Here is a 20,471-nt window from a genome sequence, read left to right as displayed (position 1 = left end):
GCGCGGCCAGGACACAGCACCTGGCACCTGGCACCTGGCCCAGGGCGCGGAGTCCACCGATGTGTCTTTGGGGGGGCCCCTGACAGACCCTCATGCTGGAGCCGCGGTCAGAGCTGCACAGGAGGATGGACGGCTTCAGCAGAGTGGCTATTCGGAGGAAACCCTTAAGTATGGACGAGTCAGGCGAGGAGTCAGAGGAGGCAGGTGGGTAACACGTTTAAATAAGTATTTAAGGCGTTAACACCAACTCCCCAAGAGCTTGTTTGTTTGTTTGTTTGTTTGTTTGTTTGTTTGTTTGGCACCTCCACCTCGTGCGCTTTCTGCTCCACCTCTAAAGCGCACAAATCGTGTCTATTTACACGATTTGCTCCACCGATTTGCTCCAACTTCTGCTCCACAAGTCTGAGCTCCATGTGAGGCACGTCTCAGCTTGTTGTGGCTCTCAGCTGCAGGGTGCTGTTTCCAGGGGGTTTGATGGGAGACGTGTGCCACTTTGTTTTTGTGCTTAGAATGTACAGAATGTTGATACACTTGAATTTTATTGGTAGCTGGACCTGGAACTTTGATGCATGTTTGTGCTTTTGATTGTCCCAGAACATGCAATTATTTTCATAGCAAGAACTATGAACACTAGAAGACAAGATCATGTCGAGATTTATCTTGCAAACTTACTGCTAAACTTGTGCAAACCTGTAGCCAGGCACATGCAGGTAGATCCTGCTGAGAATGTGGATCTTGTAATTCTGTGGACTTTGCCCGGGGAATAAGTGGCACTTTCAGTCTAGAATTGCAGCAGGAGCCTCTCCAGGTGATAAGGCTCAGGGCAGGAAATGAGGTCAACACAGTGGCCACTGACTCAGGGACTGTGTACATTCTGGTACGATTTACACCTAAAGGCTTGTTCTATGTCTCATAACCGCCCACATATACTGAGCATGTGGAAATAAGACAATGACTTTTCAGTTCAAGATTAAACATTCTTAACCTACTAGTGACTGTTCTTATTTGCTTGTACACCTGAAGTCTCTTCAGTGCTGGATGATCTGGCTATGATAACTGTAGTTTGTCGAGTCATATCTGCAAATAAAGGATCTATATTTCTTTGATTTTCTTGGAGCAAACTGTGTTCATTGTCCTAAACTATGTCCCTTCAGTCTTCTGTCCTCAGTCTGTCTCCCAGTGGAATAGACCATGGGCTAATTGTGCTTTTCACATAATTACTGTTTATGGTCCACACTCCAGTGTGTCACAGCTGAGGCCTCTGCCTGTCCCAGCCATTGACACATCACAGATAGTGTAGAGAGACAGTTTCATGTTATTGCTGTTGAAGACCACGGGATAAAGCTGAAAATAAAAAGTACAGTTTTGTGTCGATCAAATGTCTCCAAAGTTTTGTTTTTGTAATCAAGTTATAGTATATGGATTTATTATATTTATTTATTACATTTTCCACTTTTTTGTGTGATTAAATCTTTAGTAATTTAACTTACTTTGTCCAAGAGCTTCAGAGAGATGAAACTAATGTTGGATTTACCTGCACAAGACTGGGCGTGGTGCTATTTATTGTTTGATAAAATAACTTTATGCTTTTATGGTCAAATTGTTTACAGAAAATCCATTGCGTAGGCCAGTGTTTCTGAAACAGGGGCCCATGTAAGTAAGTAAGTAAGTACATTTTATTTGTATAGCACCTTTCACAGACAGAGGTCACAAAGTGCTTCACAAAACACAGAATAAAACAATAAAAACACAAAAAACTTACAGTGAACAATACATATACAACAATATACAGTAAAATCAGTCCGTAAAACAAGTGCATTTAAAAGGCTTGACTAAATAAAAAGGTTTTAAGCTGACCCTTAAAAGCAGTAACTGAGTCCAGTGACCGTAGGGAGAACGGAAGATCGTTCCAGAGTCTGGGGGCAACAGCCTAGAAGGATCTGTCTCCTCTGGTCCGAAAACGGGTGCGAGGAACCAACAACAGTTTCTGATTCAAGGACCTTAGTGAGCGAGAGGGAGCGTACGGTTTTATCAGATCGCTGATGTACAGAGGGACCTGACCATTTAAAGCTCTAAAAGTTAAAACAAGAATTTTAAACTGTATCCAGTAGGCCAGTGAAGGGCTTTGAGAATGGGTGAAATGTGGGCCCTTCTATTTGTGCGGGTCAAGATCCTCGCTGCAGAGTTCTGGACCAGCTGCAGACGAGAGAGTCCCTTCTTGTTAAGACAGGAAAACAAACTGTGAGCAATGGTTTCAGATTTAAAAGAATACTACAATAGAATAGTTAAAAACACAAAAACAAAGTAAAGTTAACATCCTTTTGAACATTTTGGACGATTCTGAATACATCATTATAATTCAAACAAGAAAACAGACCATCTTACAATAGTAAACAGATTTATTTGCCCACGGACAAAGCTAAGTGAGCATTAGACAGTGATTTGTGTGATTGTAGGTCTGGATGTGTTGTTTCTTTCCTGTAGGTGGCAGTAGACTCTCAGAAATACTACCTTAAAAGTACTGCGTGCTCATAGATACTTTCACGTTACAGTTATTAGGCTGTAGGTCAGTGTTGTGTTGTGTTTCATGTCATTGTGGTGTGTAACCGTGTCGACTCATCATCATTTAATATAGGCTTTTAACGATATGATGATGCTGTTATTGACTGCCATAGAAGTAATTCAATTGCCCATGGCTATGAAAATAATTAAAAAGTCCGACTCCACCCACAGATAAATGAGTAATTCTATTGTTGACAGCTCAATGACAGGAAGAAAGGTTCATTTCATTCTTTATCTTAGTTTGATTGAATGTTGTTTTTAAAGAATTAATGAAGGAATAATCTACAAAGGGATATAAAACGGATTAATCTGCAAAATATTGGCAAAAAATAATGATTTCTTCAATTTGATCACTGTTCTTATACAATACACTTTTTTCTCCTCGTGAAAAGTGCTATACAAGTGTGATGTCTTATATATTTTATTACTAAACGCTTTAAATATACATTAATATTGTCTTGTAATGACTGCAATCTACTTCTTCTGAGAATCTTACTGCTTAAAGTGGGTCAAATATCCAGGACATTTTGGCAGACACTTGACCACTAGAAAATACATATATATCTCATGTTTTCTATCATTCAAAGGCCCAGGTCCTGTTAATTAAACGTAACACTGACTGAATCCCAGCAATACCACTCCTGCACTTGCTCCTTCCAGTCAGGAAACTCTCTATCGCTCCAGCACCAGCCAGTGCTTCCCGTCTGTGCTGCTTGGATCATTTCCCCTCATCACTGGCATTGTTACACTCTCTGACCTCACCACCTTAACTCCAGAAAGGAACTATATCTGACCAGAGGCTTATGCAGAAGTCTCTTTACACGAACATTGCTCCATCCGTAGGCAGGCAAGCGATGAAGCAATTGTTTTTTTCTGCTTCCACCTTTGCGAAATGGAGGACATCCCACTTATAGACTACAGAGATGAGTCGGTGCATGACTAGAGTTTCTTAATGCAGTTTGATGTCTGGCGCAGTAGAAACGTGTGAGCCTACGCTGCCTGGGGTCACTTCTGCGCTACGATGTGGTAGGAAGGATGAAAAATAGTCAACAAAAGTGTATTTCAGGACCAGTATGTGATGTGTAGCGGGATGGAGTGGCTGTGCGCTGTTTACAGGAGGTCTTTTCTTGGACGGGTGTTTTCCGGTAGGTGATTTTATATGGACATAATGCAACATTGACCTTTTTGAAAATACAAAAAGACTGGATTTCCAATGAAACGTCGGCGCAAGTACTGGTTTTGGGGACGGACGGGGATGGGTCTCCTCTGCTGTTATGGTAAGAGCACAGTAAGTCCATCGTGTAAATGTGAATGTTATTTTTTTGGTGCTGTAGTGGGCAAAAGACGGTCCATTAGTTTAAAGTTCTCAAAGGTTTTAAGTATCTCTATGTATCTGCCACAAACTGCACTCTCAAGACTAAGAGTTCATGCAAAAACTACTATTCACACTGAAACGTACCATACAAATCCTTGTTACCGTATTTTCTGGACTATAAGTCGCACCTTTTTTCGTAGTTTTGGCCGGGGTGCGACTTATACTTATATTTATAGTTATATACTTATATTCCGGAGAGACTTATTTTCTTATTTTCACACTTGCAACCTTATTTCATACTCCAGTGGAATTTATATGTTTTTTCTTCTCTATTATGCATTTTTTGGCTGGTGCGACTTATAGTCCGGAAAATACGGTACATACGTAAATAAAACTAATGTTATCTTTGTGGGATAAGCCATAATTTCCATAAAACCCCTTTAATTCAGACACATTTTTCTGGAGGCGAGTCAGCTGCTTGTCTTCTGGTATTTCTCGCAGTATGTAGTGAAACTTACTATCTCCATGGAGACAAGTGGGTGACAATACCAGGCGTAACAGTGCAACGTTTTTTCAAGGTAATGTTTGAGCAATGAAAACACCTGTATGAAATAAATGCCGGATGAATAAGTGTGACACTGTGGAACATTCCAGGCAGCGCAGTAAAGTGTCACAATACTACGGAAAATACTCCATTCTCTATACTGATTTCAATACCACAATGATGATTTAAAAATGCTTATTTTGCTAAAGGTTTAAAACAGTAGATTGATATTTTTAACAGAAAAATACTGCTCTGTGTACTAGTTCTGCTAAAGCTCCAGATCATTCTAAAACTGTTCTGGAAAGTCCAGATTTAGTTCGGTTGGATTTTTGGCCCCCAACATTGATACATGTTAGAATGAATATCTAGTTTTGATACTAGTTTTAGTATAAATTAGTATCGTTCAATACTTTTGACAACTCTGATACAATAATGCCCATAACACAAAGTGCATCTGCCTCATTTGCATTCATTTGCATAATTTCCGTCCAATCTTAAAACCTTCCTGCCCAGCAAAACACTTTGAGAAGCTAATAAGTAACCAGGTGCGTGCTTGCTTAAAGGTGGTATGGACAATTTTTTTCAGCAAATTTTTTATCATATTTCCTCGTGGCGTGGATAAATCATTTGTCCTGCCACGTATCAATCATAAAACGCACCTATCGCTCACCTGCAGCCGCGTCAGGCTCATCCCCACGTTTCCGCGTGCCTAAGCGCATGGATCTATCATAATATAGTTCCCTCAGTGTACGGGGCAAAATGAAGACTGAGAAAGACAGTTCGAGCTGACGCAGAAGTGGACAGAAATCTACGGGAGACGAGAGATGCGATGCGCTCCGTTGCGCTAATAAACAAACGCACGTGTGTGTTGTATCAGTCCGCACGGGGGAGTGCTATCACAGCTGCTACCAAAGTTATATTGCATTGAATAATCATGAAGAATGTGCTGCTGTTTTTATTGATTTGAGTCAGTAGATAATTGTATTCTCTTGGATCGTCAGGATGCTATTGAGTTTGATACATAATTCTAAAAAATTGTTTGCAGATACATTACAAATGGAGCTCAAGCTGTTTAGGCTTTCAATCTGAATATTCTTACTTAGATATCTTCTTAGAATATTCTTATTTCATAAATCTGGATTATTGTCCATAAATCTGACTTTACACATTTTATGCATCATTTAGTTCCATTGAGTCGTTTAGCGTCCATAATTAAAGTTGTACATGGTTTATAGTGTAATCACATAGTTTTAATGCATCTGTGTTGGTCTCTGATGAAATGAAGTGGTCACTATTGCTTCGCGGTCGCTCCGTGTCATTGGACAGAAGCGTGAGAAACCACATTTTAACCCTAAAGAAAGAGTTTATTTCAGAGGCCTGGGAACTAACTCGAGAAGACCCTCTTTCAATCACTTTTTGGCAACGCAGTGTAAATGTGTGTGTTTGCGAGCCTTGTTGTGTGCGGTTGTGTGCGGTGCATTGTCATGAGGGTGAGTCGGTCTTGTTTAAGTAAAGCAGAGGAAGTGCCGTGCTTTGGTTCAGCTGCAGGAAGGAAAGGGCCGGAGCAGCAGCAGCGGGCCCCTGTCCTTTCACTGTGTGGCTCTGTGTGATGGGAACGGCTTTACTCCCTGTTCCAGACCTACAGCAGAAAGAGAAAGTTGTACATGAAATAGTCGATTGCCAGTTTGTTAATTATGTTCTGTTCTCAAAAAATATTATACCAAGATAAGAGATAAGATAAGATAATCCTTTATTGTCCACACATGGGGACATTTATTTTACTACGCAGTAGATACAGGGGAAAGGACATGATAACTTATAGGAAGTTTCCAAAAAAAACACTCTTAATAGAAGAACTCTTATAAACAAAACAAAAAACTCTTATTAACAAAACTCCTCTCATATCTTAATAGGGAATGAAGGGGGGGAAATAAAAAATAAAAATAATAAAAATAAAAATAAAAATAATAATAATAATAATAAAAATAATAATAATAATAATAATAATAATAATAAAGTAAAAATAGCTTGCATAAGACTAAATAATACTAATACTAATGGTAAGTAAACAAAACACTCTTATTTACATCAGTTGCATGCACATGAATATGGCCTTAATTGCTTGTGAGTATGACAGTATTGCACATGGTTAATTCATTATTGCACATTAATATGACGGTATTGCACATGGTTAATTCAGTATTGCACATGAATATGACAGTATTGCACATGGTTAATTCATTATTGCACATGAATATGACGGTATTGCACATGGTTAATTCAGTATTGCACACGAGTATGACGTATTGCACATGGTTATGTCAGTATTGCACAGGTTTATGACGGTATTGCACATGGTTAATTCATTATTGCACATGAATATGACGGTATTGCACATGGTTAATTCAGTATTGCACATGAATATGACAGTATTGCACATGGTTAATTCATTATTGCACATGAATATGACGGTATTGCACATGGTTAATTCAGTATTGCACAGGTTTATGACGGTATTGCACATGGTTAATTCATTATTGCACATGAATATGACGGTATTGCACATGGTTAATTCAGTATTGCACATGAATATGACAGTATTGCACATGGTTAATTCATTATTGCACATGAATATGACGGTATTGCACATGGTTATGTCAGTATTGCACAGGTTTATGACGGTATTGCACATGGTTAATTCATTATTGCACATGAATATGACGGTATTGCACATGGTTAATTCAGTATTGCACATGATACTGTCTGTCTGTCTTTCTTATTGATGGTGAATACTTGCTTGTTTATGGTGTTCCTCTGTTTATCCTCGTGAATGCAGTGTCCAGTGTGTTCGTTTGTCGCTGCAGTGACATTGTGAGCTTCATTAAATTATTTCACTGTGACTCGTTCTGCAATATACATTAACGGCCTTTTTAATACCTTGAATGTTGCGATTAGTTTTACTCTGCCGGCCGTCAGAGAAAGTCTTTCAAAACAAGAAGAGCGTGTTAAAAATGTTGTTTTGTTTGAATTGATTTGATACTCAATCGATTTTTCCCTTTTGCTCTCTATTCTTCTCTTTCCTCTTTCTTGTTGGTTAGTATTCTTCCCAGCATGCCTCAGGCCTCACATCATTCTACACAGGAGAGACATGACCCACGCACAAACCCACTCCTTCTCTCCCTGTTGCAATTTGACTGTGTGCGGTACATACGCTGCCCACTTCTGCATACATGTACACGTGTGAATATTACAACAATAATTATGCATTGAATTTGTACAGCACCGTGCAAGACAAAGCGATTTACATTAATGTGAATTATTCTTTCACATTCTGGCCATTCTGCCGACTCTCACTCAAGATAGATCACATTTTTTGTCTGTCCTTCTTTATGCATTGGTCCATGTGTTATGTGTGCAATCTCTCCTGTCACCACATGGGGGCTTTGTGTCCTAAAATAATACATTTTCAGATTATTTTCTAGTGGTAGTGGAAGAATGATCAAGTAAACCTTTAAGCATATGTTTTTTATCTATTTATAAAGTTACCAACTATACCACATTTTACTTTGTTGAAACAGTCACATTTAAAAGACTGTTAAACACTTAATATTGATAATAATAGTCAACACTATGTAGCAACTAGCTGCTTGTTTCCTTGGAGATGGTTATTGCTATTCCTAGAATGTTCGACAGTATGGCTTTAACTTATCTTTCCCAAGAGGCTCAGAGAAAAATCAATTTAATCATTATGTAATCATTCTATCGTTTGTAACTGCACCTTCGTAACCAGCAGATGTTTTGAAGATCTCGTAAATGTCGTCAGAATGTCGCTTTTAATCATAGGCCGGGCAGAAGTGTGATTGCCCTTTTACAATATTTAAGATGGGATAAGATATGCCTTTAATGTCCACACATGGGGAAATTTTGGTGTTACAACGCAGTAGATACAGGGAAAAGGACAGATAACTTATAGGAAGTTTAAAAAACACTCTTAATAGAAGAACTCTTATGAACAAAAACAAAAAAACTCCTCTCATATCTTAATAGGGAATGGAGGGAAGAAAATAAAAATAAAGATACAATAAAATAATAATGATAATGATAATAATAAAAATAGCTGGCATAAGACAAATAATACTAATAATAATGGTAAAGTAAACACCAGTTATGTGCACATGAATATGACATTAATTGCGTGTGAGTATGACAGTAATTGCACATGAATATGACGGTATTGCACATGGTTAAGGATCTAAAGTTGAGTTAGTGAAGCAGACATGTTTCAGACCTGAGAATTAAGAATGTGTCCGATTGTGTTCAGTCAGATATTGGTTACAAAATCTTCTATTATCTCAAGTATAAGTTAAAATTGTTTTTATTTATTTTATTTGTTTTTTGCTCTTTTACCCAAAGGCTTTATTTGAAAGGACAGTATAAGGTGAAACATATAAACTTGCTTTGATAGCTATCTAAGCCTATAGATCAGGGGTGTCAATCAAAAGTATGTTCCAAAGGTATCCATTTATTATGTCCATGGCAGGAGTTTAGAGGCCCAAGTACATGGTTCTGAAGTCCATTGGGATGCCAGTGCTGAACAGTTACTACTACTTGCTACTACTACTATTTAATTTAGAAGCCCCATAGACCAAAAATTGTGTTCTTATGAATTATGCTCATTATAACTCCCTCTAAAGATCCTTGCCTTTAGGATTACGGGTGAGCCAGGGAACCAATCTGCTATATTTGGCACCTGACATGTCTCACACTGTGCTCTTCTGACAGATGTGTGCCACAGCTGCGATACCAACACTACATTACCCTGTGTACTTTTGCGGTCGCCATTATTTGGGGCCAGTGAACGCATGTACGGACAATAGCCATCATTCATCACTGACCTTCGACGTGAAAGCCAGTCAATAGAAGCAGAGTGCAGTCAAATGTGTGTGTGATGTGGGTTAAATTAATGATGTGGGAAGGGGGCCTGGCGGTGTAGTAGTAATGTCCCAGAACGGTGATTAAAGCCCCCCTCTTAGGGCAGAGGCGAGGGGGAGAATGGAGGTGGTAGGTGGCCGTGACAGACAGGAGATGGCAGCTGCAGCAGTGGAGGTGTGAAGCTGTGGGCGGAGAGCGGGAGGAGAGGCCTGTCAGAGCAAAGAGGGAACACGGGCGCAAATAAATGTGCATGCAAACATGTCACCTGGAATAACACATCTACAAACCCAAAATATATGTGAAGAATCAAAACACTGCAGCTTTGGGCTTTAGTCTATGAAATGGCCAATGGTGTCGACCGCATTTTTTAATTTATGAACTCGTATTCAACTGTATTTGGATTATAAAGCATTTACGTATATGGATCATAGCAGAAGGGATGCATGCAGGGAGAATGGAAATAGTTGTACAGTACAAAGCCATAAAATCACTATGTAAATCCAAAGGAAAAACATTATACTCTTTTATTCTCTTTTATGACTTGAATTGTTTTTAATTAGTAAATCTTATTGTATTTCTGTTTCTGTCATTTCTTTGTGATTTTAATGCATTTTTCCTGCTGTGTGAAGCACTTTGAATTGCCTTGCCTTATACCTTATGTTCTTTTAAATCGATTTTCATGGTTGAAACGGGGGTCGCGGCGCCGCACTTTGAAAATGGCTGATCAAGACACAATAGCCATGCAACTGAACCTCACTGTAAATGGACATTAACGTCATGATTACAGGTTGAACATTAAAATAAATTGTGTTAATAGTGTATGTTTGAGTAGTTAGTATAGTTATTGCATAGTATTATTTGACATTTTCACTAAAACCTACTGTTTTCAATCAAAGAATAAAGAATACAGTGTAAAAGGACATTTTGAAATCCTCTTGCGTCCCTCAGCTCAGGGCCTCACAAACCACTGATCTAGAAGACAACAAAATGGATGAGTTGCTTTTCCTTGTCTGGTGGTGTTACTATTATTATCATTATGTACAAAATGCACCACAGACAATATTATTTTTTTTTTTTACACATTCTTGGCTTGTGCTCTTTAATCTTCTCATCAAAAGTCATTGTTGTTTTAACATCGACCTTGTTTCCTGCGTCGTCCTTGATTAATAAAGTCAGAACGTGTTGCACTCTATTCTCCTTTTTGATATATTGGGTCACGTTATGAGCTACAAAGTGTTTCCGTGTCTTTTAAAGAAGTGAGTACATTGACACTTCATACGTAAGCACTAAACACATTAATTCAGTCCTGCAACCAGACATCCTTCCTCTGCGGAGCGAGCCATGTGTGAAGATTAGAATCTAATATGATGCCAGTATAACGTGTCAATCAAAGCATTTGATTATGGCTTTCATTTTAATTAAAAACACAACAGCACGGATGCAAATGAGGCTGGATGTGTTCTTGTTGGTGAGATAGACAGGATTTAGGTGTGAGAAGCAGAGCGTGGATCCATCCGAGCAGCGCGGCGTGTTTGATCACGTGCTTCACATCAGCCAAAACTGAGCTTTTTAGCAACCTGTCCAAAATAATCAGTTATTAGCGTTCGGTTGAGAGTGTATCTGCATTTGGACAATAGCCTTTACTTACAACAAGTGCACTTTTGTTGATTTTTACAGCAGAGCAAAGTGAAAATCCTTCAAATAGGGCCATTACTCACCGTCTAAAAACCAATAGCACTTCTGTCAAGAGTTGCCGTGGAAACAATAAACTCTCCCAGTGATAAAAATCAATGGCTTGTTAGTAAAAAGATGTAATAATGATGATCATAATGCCAAAGAAATCTACTATTATAGTTTCTTTAATCATCCATTTCTCAATTGTTTTTGAAAAATCAAACCTTTCCTTTGGAGTTTTCCTTACCATACCAAACATACCTTATATATACTACATAACCTTTTTTGTGAAACTTAAATATCTTAAAAATACAACTGTAGATCGCCTGTTGTTATTCTTTTGTCAATCTAAAGTGCTACACATTCAGAAAGTTTTTAACACGAGATTTAACTGCTTTAGGTGCATCACATTCTACGCCTCCTCCATGTTCGTTGCTTCAGTTTCTATTGTAGCGCTTCATTATCACCAGTACGTCGAGCAAAAGTCTTGTGAAATCTTAACAATTTTAAGAATGTCACTTTGAAAGCCTTATAATTTTATACGGTTCACTTTTGCCATAAACCACTGCTCATGTTTGTGCCCTATGACCGACTCACACTAATTAATGACACAGGAAGTGGCCAAACGGCCCCAGAACACACATTTATGTCTTTAACGGCTGCTTTAACGGCCCGATTTCCTGCTTGCGGCGAACATACGTGCACACACGCGAGTGCCATACAGACCTGTTAGTGTCTGGATAACCTTACTGCTCGATAGCCTTCCGGTCACTAATTACTCCTCTGTGTAATAATGAGTAGTATCGTGTTTGAGGACTGTGGCATTGCAGCTGAAATAATTAAAATTTAATAGCAGCGCGTATCCGGTATTGGTTATTAGGATCCACAATAGAGACTTGTGTGCAGCTGGAGCAGGATTTCCAGCTGTTCAAATGAAAGGAGCGACTCGGAGGAAAGGAAGCGAGGGCGGAAGGAAATAGAGGAACAAGTAAGAGGAGTAAAGTTGTGGCTGTGTAGGGTTAAAATCGGGTCAGGAGATGGAGGTCAGAGCTGCCACTGTGCATGGAAGAGAAGCGTGTGACGAGATGCAGGCGGGTGACGAGACGGAGGAGGGCGACGAGATGCAGGCGGGTGACGAGACGGAGGAGGACGACGAGACGGAGGAGGGCGACGAGACGGAGGAGGGCGACGAGACGGAGGTGGGCGACGAGACGGAGGAGGGCCGGTGGTGTAAAGGTGTCAGTTTCTTTAGACATTGTCACGGTGGAGATGAGTCGACATGTTGTGATGATTCGGATGTGCTTGTCATGATGCATTTCTTTGTCTAGTTTGTTATTGACTTACAAGCTTTAAGGGAATAATTAACCAGAAACTAGAAATGTGACTTTCCCTGTGTAGTTTTAGAATGGTCTTAAACCACAGTCTGAAACCAAATATTGTTTTTATTTTATGTTGAAGGTTATATTTTATGTGAAAAAAGAGAAGGCATTTTTGTTATTGTGGAATATAAATAGTGTGCGCTGCTTCCGTCGTACAGGCACCTGCCCCTGACCACCACCCAAAGCACTCAGCACTGGCCCCTTATGGTCCTTCCTGTGGGTGGTGGGCACAAAGGTGGTCTCACGTTTCCGGCTCAGGCTGGGAGAGACCCGCTCCAGGTTTAGACGTGGTAACAACATGCGGGGCAACATAATGGAACTTGATTTAAAATATGCCTTAAATGTTTTGTGAACTGTAGGATCTGTTTGGCGTGGGAGACCCTACCAGGGGCATAATGCCCCAGGCATAACTCCTGTAGGATCCTTAAGCACTTTGTTGGTATCAAAATCAATATCAGTATCAAGTCCTGAGCCTTTAATCGAGTTCAAAATTTGAGTAGGAAAACTCTAGTGCGTTCTGTTGATACAGTCTATTATATTTAATGAATGCTTTGCCAATTCTCACAAGCATTAGAGTGGAGAACAGGATTAACAGTCATTTGTTAGTCAGCAATGCATTGTGTGTGTTTGAAAAGAGATTATAGCAACAGCCGTGTCGAATCTAAACCATTTATAAAATAAACCCATAACAAACATTGTGCATGATTGTTACTATATTTAGCTTATTTTACACAGTAGTTAATTAGCTCGCCTCTTTAGTGTGCTTCATGGCTTACGGGTACTAACATACCAGTGTATATACGTTGTGCATATAACGGTTGGTTTAAAGCCTTTGTTTTTCTATGGGAAAAATTGAATCATCACTTTTACTTAGGTCAATCCTTTTCACTATATACATCAGTGCACTGCATGTTTCTTGTCACATGTGTTTGGTTGCTATGGATGTGGATGGCCTTTTCTTCTTCTCTCGTGCATCCTCTACTATACATAGACCCCAAAAGACATCATACAGAGATTGGACAAGCCCCCCAGAGCTCAATAACACACGGATCAATTCTCCACCGTCCCCTCTTTAATTTCCACACCCCTCCCCTCTCTCACACCCTCTCACCCAGCGCTCTTTTGCCGTTTGGGGGGGTTGGCTCGGTCCCCGCACCTGCTCCGTCACTACACTACACCCGCTGCATCGCACTATAGCGCCGTGACATGTGTGCGGTCATTGGCTTCTCTCCTTTTGCTCTGGCCCTTCCCCTTGTCCGGCACAATAGGTCCGATTGTCCATGCGGCACGCACACACACACACACACACACACACACACACACAGACAGAAGGGGGACTCGAGTGGCACCCCCCCACTCGCAGCCATATGCCCCCCTCCCCTTCAGCAGCGGAATGCCTTTATGTGCAGTCGAGAAGCAACGAGGAAGCCAAAGGAGGCAAGTGAGTGCGAGAGAAAGAGGAGGGGATGCGAGCGATGCAGAGAGACGGCACTTTATCACCAGCCTGAACCTGCTCGTAGTGTCTGTTTTCCGGAGACGCGGGGCACAAGATGCGTCCTCTCTAGGGATATCTCAGAACAACTAGTTTGCACGGGCTTTTCGGCGTTCGTTTCCAGGTAAGCGCCGCTCCGCCACGCGCCGGTTTGTCACTTCTCTGCCTGTGTCGTCGCATAGTTGAGGGGCGTTGTGGTGACAGCTAGCGACCCGGCCGTTCAGTATTCCGCACACGCATTCTTTACGCTGATAAAGACTGAGGTTGACAAAGGGAGGAGCCGCGCAGGAAATAAAGCCGACTTTGCCACCACAGGATGTCTCCGAAGGTTAGCGGTTCAGCGGCTGTATTTAAAGGCGTGTGCGCGGTGAGGGAGGGCGTGAGGGACGTTTCATTTCGGTCCAGTCGAAGCGTGGACCGTAGATACACGTAGTTGATTGGAGTTTAATTGATGTCCACTGTAAGCGAGAGGGGGAAAGTCTCTTAGTTGACTGATGGAAGTGGGAGGGACCAACTTACAATATGCATTATTTAAACACTAGTAAATGTAAGTTGTGTTTATAGATGCTCAAGTACATTGTAAGGACATTGGCGTAGGTGAAGCATGTGGTTGAAAGTGGTGGTCTCCTCCTCTTTTCTGTGCATTGCAGTAGTTTTGATGATGTTTTTTGGGTTGCACGAAACATATTCTTGCACTCACTGGTTGTAATTTGGTAACAATATCTAGCATGTAAAATTCCCATGATCTTTCTTCTTCTTTTTTTTACCACATGTGGTTGCAATGATGTCTTTAGCACTTCTTCTTCTTCTGATCCTTTTTCATTTTAGTTGGTGTGTCTAATGCGAGCTATTGCAGGTGTCGGCTCTGTCATAACATGCAATGATCCAGGGTGGACCCGGTCTTGCACAAAAAAAAAGCTCCGGCGAGAATATTTGCAGTGGTGAATTCTGGTTTCACATATGTATTTGATTGTATGAGGGCAAAGCAAACCACTGTGTATCTTTTAAAGGTGCACTGTGTCATTTGTCTTGGTGGAGGATTCATCACCTTCATCACCGCTTGGTCTGGAATGTTCCACAGTATGACGGTGGCATTAAACTTCTGTGTCACATCTCTGGAGAGTCGTGCAAGGGCAACCTCGCAGTAAGACTGTGATGGCATTCTTATTTTTAATTTAACAACATACAAACAAAGACAATGAAAATGACCAGAGAGGAAAATGACATAGAATTAAAAAAACAGTAGACGTCCAGCAAATAATAAAGCAAAAAAAGAGGAAATCAAAGCACACAAAACTCAAAGAAAACGTCCCATTTAGTCGGTCAAATTTGTCCATTTTCAAATGAAGTCCGAATGTAATTCTTTCCATGCTACGACGTCCAGTATAACGTTAGTCCAGTCCTTGAACGTCGGTGCATTTTGTGTCATCCATTTTTTGCGTGAGGAGGCTCCAGAGAGAGCTGCTGGTTGTGTCCATGGCAGGAGTCCTGAGGCCCAAACACATGAGATGAGACTTGAGATGGTGATGTCATAAAATCTCAGTCCATTCCTCGTGAACGACAGGACAATCCCACAACACATGATAGTGATTTACCTCCTAATGCCACAGCCTCTCCAACAGTCTGCATTTCCCTGTGAGTGTAAAGAAACGAGACACACTTTTCCAACAGAATTCCCTCCAAACATGTGACTTTGTGCTTCTCCAATGAGATGCACATATACTTTCCCACTCTTCATCAACCAGAACAAAGTGACCCTCTCTTTCCCATTTACCCTTATTATAATCAGTTGAGTGACTGCTCAGATTGTTAATACATTTGTATAATTTAGATATGAATCCCCTTGAGAGTCCAGATAAGCTTTAGTGAATGTGTAATGTCATTCTATGAAACATTCTATGCAAGGTTTAGACACATTCAGACAAATGTTAGCTGTCTTTCAAATGTATCAAGTTCGCAAATAGCCCTGTAAGTTAAGTTAATAAAGTTGTTAACTATAAATTCTATACTCAATATTCATATTTTGCGCTATTGTCTATATTTTGATGCATTGCCCACCACTTAAACACCTTAGACACCTATTTAAAATCCACTGATTATGTAACGAATGTGTAGGAGTCTCCTAGTCTTCATTTTAATCCTGTTTACCAAAGACAGACATGTTAATTAAAGTGAATCTCATTTTTCCTGCTGAATGTATGGGCTTGATTTTAATTTGCCTGAACCTGAGTGGTTCCTTGTAATTATTTGTCCGGCTGCTCAACAGGCCATTGTCCAGGGTGTACCTCCCTTTAGGCCAAAGTCATAAGAAAAGTTACAGCTGATTGGTTACTAGGGATGCCAAGATTATGAGATTAATCAACAGTTGTGATTATTTAGGTCACAATATAATCAGAAGAACTGTAATTGTGAACTGAAATTGTGAAGCAAAAGCACTGTTTTTGTCACGTTTATTTTATTTTGTCATTCATAAAGTGTTATTTCATAAAGCTGGGCACACACCTGAAGAATTGTAAAGTGTTATAATAATCCAAATAAAAGAAGATTTCACAGTTATTTGATCCGTCCTCAGTAATTGCGTTAAATCCTGTTTATTTTTTCTCAACAATAATCGTAACACTCCAAGTTGTTACTGTTGCGTAAACCTTTTTTAGATGAAAATATGACCATTTTCGCATAGGCTTTGACTTCCTTTCATCATTTGGTGTTTTCTCACACTGTTTAAATGATCAGTACCGTTAAACCTTTTTTTTAACGAGCCGTTTCCTCTTCAGCCTCCTCCCCATGTCCACTCTGTCCACTCCGTCCACTGCATCCTGAACATATCTCTGCACTGGGAACTATTAACTTTATCTGCACTCATATATTTCCCGTCTGCTGTGTCTGCGAGTCCTAGCGTCCCAGGAAGGAGGCAGCACGTTACAGCGGCGTTATCAGATCCCGCTGCTCGTGTTGAGACGGACATATGTTCACGAGAGCATATTCCAACCACGATCCTCGCTGGGGGATCACTCTGATAGAAATACAGGAGCAGAGGAAACAAGATTACTAATGACTTTTGAAACACAGGAAGCTTCGCTCAACTTATCTGGCATCGTTCAGCACTGATCCAGCAAAGTGTCAAGTCTCGAGACGCAATCGTCGTTCGTGAGCTTCAAAAATGAGTGTTCGGGGGGTTTGGTGGGATTTTCATTTTTGCATGTGCTCACGCTGACTTGCGACATCTTTGGTGCTGAAATGTGCTAAAAGAAGGGGAAATGTCTAGTGTAATGTGGTCAGACAACTTGTCAAACAGCTGTCTTAGTATCTACTTTCGATACTAAACTGTAGTTGGGCTGAGGTGGTAGAGAGAGTTAGGTGATGAATTCAAATCATAAATACAGTTGATTCACTATATTTGTGTATTTTGTAAAGACAGGACAACATCTCGTGCCACAATGGTAAAATTGCAGAAAAGGATCTCGTGAGGTTTTACTTTTGGCTCCGAACAAGCGCTGATAAATTGCATTTTGAAAAGCTGCAGATTAAAAAGCAGAAGCAAAAATATACATAATGAGGAAAGACACGTTTTTGAGCCCATAACTGTGTGAACTGGGTCGCCAATTTATGTATTACACGTGTGAAAATCTCATCTTGTCACGTGCCTGTTGAGGAAAATGTGTCTCCTCCCATATTTTGGTTGGTCACAGCAGTTTATTATCTTCATAAATCTTCTACATCAACAATGCAATAATCACATAATTGCACAGAGTATTTGTCAGTTTAGTGATGTAAATGTTGTACGCATGTTTTTCAATGTCTCTCTTATTGCACAATTGAACCTGATGCAGTTTAATTAATCCAAATTACATAAGGACATGAGCTGAATGAATACAACCATTCACTCGTCCACGAAAGGCGATTCAAAAATGTCCTCCTCCTTCACGCGTTTGAAGGCAGAATCCCCACAGAGGCTCCACCAGCTCTTCTATAAAGTGCTTTGTCATTGCTGTCGGAAAGCATTGCACGTTCGGTGTTTGGCAGCCGGGCGTTCGTCTCCTCTGTCGCCTCTGGGCCGGGGACGGTTTGTCTTTCGGGCTGGTACAAGTGCAGATTGACCTTGAAGGGACTAGAAGGACTCTCAACACGCAGACTATACACTTATGCACGTAGGAATAATTGAGCCTTCTGCATTCAAGCGTGTTTCAAGAATATTTCAGTTTTTTTCAGTTTTGAGAAAGAGGAAGTTTTGGGTGGTTTTGTCTTCCGTCTCCTGTTGTCTTCATTTCGGGCCCAGTCTTGGCTGCGTGCTTTCGCTTTCAGAGCATTCCAGCGCTGTGTGGAGAGCATGTTGTTCCGACAGCCCAAGTCTTAAGGCTCATTCATCGAGCGCACAATGAGCCCCTTTTGAGATGCAAGTTTTGGGCCCACACTGTTTGATTGGCATTAGCCTCAATCGACTCCATCCATAATGCATCCCGCCAGGTCTCTTCAGCATTAATGAATATCTGATGGGTAATGTTTTCTTAATGCAGAAAACGGGGCTCACAGAAGGACATTTAGCTGTGTTGAACATAATGCGTCGAGAGTGGCACATTATAATTCATCTTAAAACATCCAGACTACAGCTTTAGTTAGTAGCATTTCACACACGAGCGGCAATGAAAGAGTGTGGCAGAAGAAAAGAACAGCAGCAGTTTGAAAAGCGGTGCTCAAGGTGACAGTGTTTGGAGCTTTTAAGTGTAGACGGTCCAAAAATTGAAGAAAAGGCACTTGTTGGCACAAATCCGTGATTGATTCTATCGATTGAATTTGCATAAAAGGTTTGGATGGCTTAGGTTTAAAGGATTTGCCTTAATCTAAAATCCCGGGGTTGTGTTCCTATGGCACTAAACGAGCCAAATGTGGGGTTATTGTGATTCTGTCTGTGCTGTTATTTATCTCTTTCTAAACTTTCTTCTTCTAGAGGTGGACGATACTGAGAAAAATTAATATCTCAATATGTTTAGCTAACGATATTCTGGCGATATCATGTCAGTGCAATAGAAATCTGTTAAAACATGTTTAATTGAGGTTTGATTATCAGGCAAATGAGATATATCTGTACAAATAATCACAAAATTGCAGAAATCTCATCTTGAACCCGTTTTTTTAACACAATATTCAAATGTTGCATGTCTTCAAAATATTCAAAATTCACAATATCTAAATTCTATATATTGTCCACCTCTATTGAGCACAAATCCATAATTGATTCTAACCATTGATTGATTTAAATACATTTGCATAGAAGGTTAAGCGCCAACAATTTGGGGCTAATGTGTGTCTGTTGATTCTCTTATTGATCTCTTCTAACCCTTTCTTCTGACTAAAAACATTTAAGATACACAAAGCCTACAATATATAACATTTACCCTGGCTCAAAAATGACACGAGCTCTTGTGATTTCAGCTTCTTCTTTCCTCATTAAACTTTCTTTATTTCTTTAGGTCAAAGCTTGTCACTTTCAACCTTTTCACTGCGGATTTTCCAAAAGTATCTCTGCTATTCTAAAAGTATCTCTGCTCTATTTCAGGCTCGGATAAACTTTTGCACAAGCGGAAAATCAAACGGCTACAACAATTCTCACAGGTTTATTTTTGAGCCGCATGTGAAGTCTAGGAAGTTGTTGATGGAAACTCTGAAAGTATAGGCTATTTTGGCTTGGATTTATTTATCGTTTTACATGGCATCTGGACGTTATATTTATAAAAGTCTCTGGAGACTCCACCTTTGAGACTACAAACTCCGACTGCAATATTTGGGTTTATTTTAATAGACGAGCTCCCATTGGCTTTAGATATAGGTCAGTTTCACATATCTGTTCTTAATCTGGGAGACATTTCCAATCTGTTTACTCGAGTCTTATCAGAAAGAGCAGGCTGTTGTTGGCTGTTGAACGCTCGAGTCTGTTGAGACCCCGTCCGACCCGGGCATTGGATGGACATCGTATTGATTGACACATTTGGGAGGTCCCGCTCGGCAGCTGTGATCCGTTATCCAAGGTAGGCCCGCTGCAGGTCACTGTGGGGGAGGGAGAGCTGATGAATGGCACAAAAGAAGAACAAATAATGGAGAAAGATACGACTCATTTGTGTAGAATAGCAAGAGTATAAAAGCCTGATGAGTTGAGGAAACGAGAGTGACTGTAGCTGTCGATGTTCTCTCTCCAAACATTGAGGAGTGACGGGCGATACCAGTCAATTTTTACATTTGTTTTGATCCGATATCAGATGATAATACAGCAGCGTATATCATCTTGGCGTATGTCATCATCATCATCATTATCTTCAATCCACCCTAGTTTTAACAGATCCAAAAATCAATTAATGTGCAGATATTCAACAATATAAGTTACAAATAGTAAGCCTCTATATTTTTGATACATCAGTCACTATTAATATATAAATATTTTGGTATCTAGCCGCTCATCTCTATAATTGATTATGTATTTTCCATTTATGTGGCAAAAAGTCAACTTTATTTAAATTTGATAGCAAACTTCATCTGATGAAGAGCAGAAATTGGTCAAATAAAACAATAAGTTGTTAACTA

General features: G+C 40.1%; 1 protein-coding gene across 2 annotated transcripts in view; it reads left to right on the top strand.

The window, feature by feature from the left end:
- The first annotated feature begins 65 nt into the window (after nucleotides 1-65).
- Nucleotides 66-20,471, top strand: part of fgd4a (FYVE, RhoGEF and PH domain containing 4a) — a 54,657-nt gene continuing 34,251 nt past the window's right edge. The window contains exon 1 of one of the 2 annotated variants that reach the window (XM_072435634.1): nucleotides 66-204. In XM_072435634.1, coding sequence (XP_072291735.1) covers nucleotides 93-204 — 112 coding nt within the window. In that variant the 5' untranslated portion in view covers nucleotides 66-92. Of the gene's footprint in view, nucleotides 205-3,769; nucleotides 3,840-20,471 lie in introns of those variants that run through there. The other variant, XM_072435636.1, reaches the window with a different exon arrangement.

This window comes from Eucyclogobius newberryi, unplaced genomic scaffold, assembly GCF_026437365.1.
Source record: "Eucyclogobius newberryi isolate DKJ021-1_F unplaced genomic scaffold, fEucNew1.0.hap1 SCAF_7, whole genome shotgun sequence".
Lineage (NCBI taxonomy): Eukaryota > Metazoa > Chordata > Actinopteri > Gobiiformes > Gobiidae > Eucyclogobius > Eucyclogobius newberryi.
The sequence above is the reverse complement of the archived record's forward strand: the minus strand, read 5'-3'. Positions and strand labels throughout refer to the sequence as shown.